General features: G+C 38.5%; 1 protein-coding gene across 1 annotated transcript; it reads right to left on the bottom strand.

Annotated features, from left to right (window-relative positions):
* Positions 1-1939: 1939 nt before the first annotated feature.
* LOC114075980 lies at positions 1940-2254 on the bottom strand. Its single transcript, XM_027914156.1, has one exon. The coding sequence runs from the start codon at positions 2252-2254 to the stop codon at positions 1940-1942; it is 315 nt and encodes a 104-aa protein (XP_027769957.1).
* Between the last annotated feature and the right edge of the window lie 5654 nt (positions 2255-7908).

Here is a 7908-nt window from a genome sequence, read left to right as displayed (position 1 = left end):
TAGACCCTTTCAATACAATCCTCATAAGTGAGGTTCGCAAATTAACATCACCAAATCATAATAAGGTACACAGGCAATTCATAACAAACCTTATATCATTACATCTTAGCCAACATCTCACAAGCTACATAATCAAGACATTTCAATTTATCATCATACCAACCCTAATAAATCTTGCCATAATATACACTTCAATTGAAATTCATCACTAAACAGAAGTCATCATTATTGAAAGTAAAGGTTTGAGATTACAAAGACTTACCCAATCTTTTTCACAAACAATCATCCAAGGTTTTACCATCAAACATCCAATTCCACCCAAAAATGGGTGTAATATGATCACACAGTAGCATATAACATAGTGTGTAAGTCAATTATAACCATTCTAAGCAATTCAATCAAGAGTTCATAATCTAGGGTTAGGGAATTAGGTTAAACTCATAATCCCTACAACAGACAAGGCATAATCATCAAGAACCAACTCAATTAATCAATAATGTATATCATAATATAATCATAATAACCAATAGAAACCAACAACAAAACAATTAGAAAGGTCAGTCATGAAATTGGAAGAAACTCATATGAAAATTATCTTTTTGAAACCAATTTTGTAAGAACCCTTTTGGGAAAGGAATCCCAAAGGTGAAAGATTCCCATACCTTGATATTTATTAAATATTGACGGAAAAAGATGATATTCTTGATTCCGTAATGACCTTGAACTAGTCCTTCAATGTAGTTATTCTTTGGGAGAGAGAAAGTAGCGAGAAGGAAGTGTAATTTTTGTTTCGGAATTGGGAGGTGTTAAGTTTTGTTTAGGCTTAGGGTAGTTTATATAGTGACTTAAATAACTTAATTAACCTCCCTATAATCCCTAATTAAGCTCCTAAATAAATTAACTAATTAAATGAACCCATTAAAACTCAATATAAAATGCAGGCCTGACCTACAAGACTCCGACTTATAGGTCGTAGGTCAGTCGACGAGGCCTTGGACCAACCGTCATGCACAACAGTCATTTGATTCAGAGAGTTGTCAAATTGGCCTTTTTGAAAAAATGGTTAAGTGAACATTGACAGAGGCATCGATTCCCCGTTGATTGGCCCATGGCTCGTCACCTGCAATCGTCGATGGCTACTGCCTCAAGAAACCTTTTAGCCAAAATAAAAGGGTCCTCCTCAAGGACCCTTTGGGTGGTCCTAAATGATCTTACCCGAAATTTTTGACCCTAAACATATCCTAATACGTGTTTAAAATCATTCCTCCAAATTTCATCAAATTTTGACTCTTAAAAATTTGTGAAATAGGTTAAGTCACACTAACACCTCATTCACCAGTCTTCAGACGTCATGGACGTTCCTTGACGTTTTGACCAAAAAACATCCTAAATGACTTACAAACATTTCTAACTTAAAACAGTGTTACAACTATTTGACACTCATGTGAGTCTCTAGATTAGGTTTTAGACTTTCAGAGTGTTACATTAACCCCCCCCCCCCATAGGAACATTCGTCCCCGAATAACACTTAAATCTTTTGAAGGGAAAGGATAGACTCAATACTAGCACTCCTACCAACAACATACAAAATCAACATGATCTAAAACTCAAAGGAGTGTTTCACAACTCCATTCAACACATAATCATGCCATTTACACAATTAACTCAAAACTTCAATCATCACACATAAAAGTTCAAAATCACAACATGAGGAATTTTCTTCTCACAACAACAAGAGCTCATTTTATCAACATGTTAAACATAAATTCATGAAGGTAACAACAAACCAAATACACAAATAGGTGCAACGCAAGCAAAAGACTATTTTCCATGAAACTTCATTTTAGCAAAAACCCTTTCCATGAAAATGCATATCTTCACTAAATAAGACAAATTCAAATTAACTCCTTATTTTCATTATTAAAAAGAACAACTAACCTTAATTAGCAAAAAGGTGAGGATAATGGGACTTCATGTCGGCCTTGACCTCCCATGTTGTTGCCTCAATTAGGTGGTTTCTCCATAGAACCTTTACTGAGGTCACCTCTTTCTTCCTCAACTTCTTCACTTGCCAATCAAGGATTTCCACCGGAACATCTTCATAGGAGAGGTTCTCATCCATACCAAGACCTTCAATAAGAATAATAGACTCGGGGACACCAATGAACTTCTTAAGTATGGATACACGGAATACCGGGTGAATTGAAGCTAGCTCACTAGGTAATCTTAACTCGTAAGCAACCTTGCCAACCATTTGCTAAATTTGATGGGGACCCACATAACGAGAACTAATTACCTTTATTTCCAACCCCATAACCCCTTTCATGGGTGAAATTTTGAAATACACCTTATCACCTTCTTCAAATTCAAGGTCACTTCTCCTATTATTGGCATAAGATTTTTGCCGACTATAGTCCTCCATCAATCTATCCCTTATGACACAAACCTTCTCTAATGCATCATATATCAATTCGGGACCAACGAGTGAAGACTCACCAACCTCAAACCATCAAACCAGAGATCTACATCTCCTACCATACAAAGCCTCAAAAGGAGCCATGGATATCATCGAATGGTAACTATTGTTACAAGAGAACTCAACCAAAGGCAAATGTTCATCCCAACTTCCCTTGAAGTCAATAACGCAAGACCTAAGCATATCCTCATTGGTTTGAATAGTACGCCCCGCTTGACTATCCGTTTGGGGATGAAAAGAGATGCTTAACTTCACTTTAGTACCTAAACCTTTTTGGAAGAGCTCCAAAGTTGATATGTAAATTGAGCACCTCTATCGAATATAATGGACAAAGGGATCGCGTGAGGACTCATAATCTCATTAATATAGATCCTTGCATACTCTTCCGCTGAATAAGTAGACTTATTGGGGATGAAGTGAAAGGAGTTCGTCAACCTATCCACACCACCTATATTAAGTCATTTTTCATTCGAGTCTTATGCAAACCCACTACCATAGTCTTGAAGTAAGCCACCCCGCTTTTGGTGGTCGGATTTCACTTGTTGGCAATTTGGACACTTTGCAACAAATTCCGCTATATTCCTATTCAAGCCATCCCACAAAAACACTTCTCTAAGGTCATGATACATCTTAGTAGAACTCGGATGAATCGAATGACGGGAACCATGAGCTTTCTCAAGAATCTAGTTTCTTAAATCATCAGCATTGGTCACACACAACCTTTTTTGGTACCTCAAAACACCATCTGTCTAAGGAGAATAACTCATTTTGCTTACCAAGAACCGATTCCTTTAACTCCATTAATGATAAATCAAGGTGTTGCTTAGACTTTACCTCAACATCCAAAGACAATTCGGAGTTATGATAGACCATAAAGCCACCATTTGGAGAATCATCCAATCTCACACCCAAACGAGCCTACCAATGAACATCTTTCACTAGGTCTTTCTTGACTTATTTTACATGAGACACACTACTCATAGTCATACGACTTAGAGAATCTGTAACCACATTGTCCTTGCCGGGGTGGAAAAGAACACTCATATCATAATATTTCAACAATTACAACCATTTTCATTGTCGGAGATTCAACTCCTTTTGGGTAAACACATATTGAAGAATCTTATGGTCGGTATACAAATCAACATGACACCATAAAGATAGTTCCTTCATATTTTCAAGGCAAACACCATGGATGCTAACTCAAGATCATGAGTTGGGTAGTTCTTGTCATGAACCTTAAGTTGCCTAGGGGCATAAGCTATAACCTTTCCATATTGCATAAGGACAAATCACAACCCAATCTTCGAGAAGCATCACAATATACCATAAAACCCTTGGTACCCCCAGTAAGTCAATACCGGAGCAAAGATAAGCCTATCTTTCAATACTTGGAAGATTTTTTCACAAGCCTCCGACCACTCAAATTTCACATTTTTTGGGTCAAAGTTTTCTATGGATACGCAATAGATTCAAACCCATCAATGAACCTTCTATCATAACCCGCTAGACCCAAGAAACATCTTATATGGGTTGGGGCCAAAGGTCTAGGCCAATTCTTAACCACTTTGGTCTTTCTCGAATCAACCTCTACACTCTCACAATAGATGATACCAAGTAACGCCATTGACCTCTGATATACCGTGGTTTCACGGTATTTTTAATGATTTTTCCTTAAGTTTAGTGTGTGTCTAAAAGCCTTTTTGTATTGATTGTTATGTAAGTTTCCCTTTATTTGCAGGAAATCTATCTAAAGATGAACAGGAAGTTTTTGAGAAAGAAATGCATAGAAGTTACCACCTACGGAGCTTGTGACGGTCCGTAGGTGACATCGTAGTGAAGCTGCTGAAGGAAGATGGGGAAGTCTGACCAAGTGTGGGGTTACGAAGTGCATGACAGACTGTCGTAGCCATGACAGTTCGTACTGCAGGTTCGTTGTGATGATCAGAGAAGTAGTCCCAATACCCTAATTCCAAGAAGTTTAAGTGTTATAAAATGGAGACCCTCGACGGACCGTCGTGCTTGAAACGGTCCGTCATACCTGTTCGTCGAGGGTAATGAGAAAAGAAGCAGAAAGATTTGTAAAGTATAGGATGACGGAGTCCATGACGGCCCATCGTGACCACGATGGCCCGTCACGAGGTCCGTCGATCCAGCTGCATTTTTGACAGATTTTAAGCAATCAGAGTCCTTTTTTATTAGGGTTTTGTTTTTTTTATAAATAGTTGGAAAAACCTTGTTTTGGGGGTTAGACTCTCATATAGTGAGACTTTTGGTGGTTAGACACTTTTATGTTAGATTCTTTGTTAGTAGATTATTTTGAATATTAGACTTTGGATTGTTACACTTTTCTTTGGAGTTAATTGTTGGTGATTTTGTCGATTAATCAAGTAAATTTCTGGATTTTATTCTTTCTCATTGAAGTAAGTGCATGAATTCTTATATTATATATCTGAATGTTGTAATTATGACAATGGGTAACTAAACTGCATAACTAGGGTTATGGGAACCATGGGTGAATAATGAGGTAAAATCTAACTAAAATAACAATTCTAGAACAGTGTCTTGGATGTATTGATAATTCTTTCGCTTAGAAGTCTTTTTAACGGATGGAAAACGTTAGAACCCGCCTTAATGCTACTTGTAGGACCAAGGAGGTAGATAATAGGAAAAGAATTTATCAACATAGATTTAGTGTATACTATCTAATAGGCTAGTATTGATTGGTACGAGGTAATAACTTAGTCAAATATCGAATACAATGCTTAATATGAGGTAAAGGTAAGGGTTAGTATAGCAACACACGTAGCCGGACCAAGGTGCGGAGTGAAATTTTCTAGATGCCAGACCAAGGATTTAGAAATACATAACTTATCACTTTGCATGCAAGATACTAGGAAAGAATTGTTATAGTTAGAATTATCAAGTTAGGAACCTGTGGGGAACACTTAAACCCTAGTTACTTTTATTAATTGATTAAACTCCAACATTTGAATATGTTAATTGTCTACTTTAATTTAGTTAGTTATTTTCATTCATTTAGAAATAAAAACCCCCTTTAATTGTCTTTGTTTTCTAAAGAAATAATTGACTAAATAATAGTAATAATAGACTAAAGTTGGGTTCTTTACCTGACACGACCGCTTTACTTCTTATTTGAGAAGTAAGTTTGAGCGTATCAAATTTAGGGGGCGTTGCCGGGAAAAGTAGCTTTTAGATTAACTTAAACTTATTACTATAGTTTAGTCGATATTTTCTTAACTTTACTTTGTTTATTGTTTTTGATTCTTGCAGAACTATCTTCCTTGAATAAAAAATACACGGAGAAGAAGAGAACCCGTGTTTCCCTACGATCACGAATTAGAGCGTACACTATGCAACATGAATTGAAACTTGGGTATTAACGATGATGATCCAAACCAGAACATCCCAGCTGCGGTTGATGTTCATGGTCAGTTATTACCCGATGCTCCGGGTGAAAATCAACAGAGGGGACAAAATCCCGCTCCACGTCCTCAAGAATACTACAGAGGCTATGACAATATAGCAGACTCCGATGGGCCACTTGTCTTGCCCCCTCTACCACCAGGCGACACCTTTGTGGTAACTAATAGCCTGATGCAAATGCTCACTGCCAGAGGTTTGTTTTCAGGGCTACCTTCTGAGGATCCACAGCTTCAATTCTAGCTAGCACCTGGCCTCTTTAGATTTATCAAATTACATAAATGTAGACTCTAAGTTACAAATATCCTTGGCGAAAGATCGCTTGGTTACACTCAAGCAAGCTTAGCTATACATACTTTCAACAAAACTCCTTACTTCCATCAAAGAGATTGGACGAACCCAATTCGTAGCCACCTCAATTTTTTAGGATTTACCATTACCCCTTCTTTAGAAATTACATGCCAAAAGTTAAATGCAATTCAAGAAAAATTCACACTTTTAGAAAATTTTGCATACAATCATTGTTTCCCAAGAACACCCAGTACAGTACGAAGATGGTCTACATGCTCTTCCTCTCTCTTTGAATAGACAAAACTATCATTAATAAAACTATCACAAACGAATCAAGAAATGGCTTCAATACCCCATTAAGGATCATAAAATCTGCAGGAGCATTAGGCAAACCAATACACATCACAAAAATTTTTAGTGTCCATAGCGAAATCTAAATGTTGTCTTCCATCTTATGCAGCAGCTCATGACAATCAACCAGAAAATCATAGGCATCTTCAGATTCAGCACCCTTGAATACTGGAGGGCGGGGAGCCACAGCGGCTGCATGTTGTACCCCCTGAGCCTGAGGTGCTGGTGCAGAAAACACTGGAGGTGTCTGGACCTGATCAGATAACCCGCTAAGATAGGTGAGAACCTGGTTAATCATCTCTGGGGTAGGTTGAGATGGTAATTCCTCATCTTGAACCTACTCATTTTCCCCTTCCTCACCCTCTCTTACTACCTCATCAGTCGGTGGAGGAGTCACTGCCCTAGTACTAGTTGGACCAGGTGTTTGTCCTCTACCTCTAGAGGACGTCCTCCCACGACCTCTACCACGGCCCCTTGCCACTGCTCCTCCTCGCAAAACCTTATCTCGAATCCGAATCAGTTTCTCATCTGTAAACTGCTTTCCCTTAATCTTGTCAAGAAAGGAAGATCTTGCCACCAAACAGGCCAAAAATCCTCCCTTCTCTAGTACTTCCAGCCTCATAAAGTCATTAGCCAGAGTCTGAACCTCTCTAGCCAATGGGCGTCTAGAAACCTGCAAGTGAGCTAGACTTCCCATGCTCCCTGCCTTTCTACTTAAGGCATCTGCCACAACATTAGCTTTTCCCGGGTGATACAAGATAGTGATATCATAGTCCTTCAGTAGTTCCATCCATCTCCTCTGCTTAAATTCAAATCTTTCTGAGTAAAGACATACTGTAAACTACGATGATCCGTATAGATCTCACACTTAACCCCATATAGATAGTGTCTCCATTGCTTTAATGCAAACACTACCGCAGCCAACTCCAAATCGAGGGTCGGATAATTACGTTCATGCACCTTTAATTGCCTCGAAGCATAAGCAATTACATTCTTCTCTTGCATTAGCACTGCACCCAAACCAGAATAGGATGCATCACAATAAACAATAAAATTCTTGCCTTCCACTGGCAAGGTAAGAATTGGTGCAGTAGTCAACAAGGTCTTGAGATTCTGGAAGCTTTCTTCACATTCATCCGACCATACAAATGGAACATTCTGCTTAGTCAAGTTTGTCAATTGGGACCCACTAACTTTATAATTATAAGCAGGAATAGTCCAAAACGCCCCTTAAAAACTTTAGCAGAATTCCGACCCGAGTGGACTTACGGAGCCTGTGACGGTCCGTCATGACTGTGACGGTCCGTCATGACTGTGACGGTCCGTCATGACTGTGACGGTCCGTC

Source organism: Solanum pennellii, chromosome 2 (genome assembly GCF_001406875.1).
Source record: "Solanum pennellii chromosome 2, SPENNV200".
NCBI classification, from domain to species: Eukaryota; Viridiplantae; Streptophyta; class Magnoliopsida; order Solanales; family Solanaceae; genus Solanum; species Solanum pennellii.
Note: the sequence above shows the minus strand (reverse complement) of the source record. Positions and strands in the feature narration are given on the sequence as shown.

What these genes read in the sequence shown, in the direction of transcription:
- LOC114075980 (XM_027914156.1), bottom strand. Translation starts at nt 2,254, where the DNA reads ATGGTTGGCAAGGTTGCTTACGAGTTAAGATTACCTAGTGAGCTAGCT.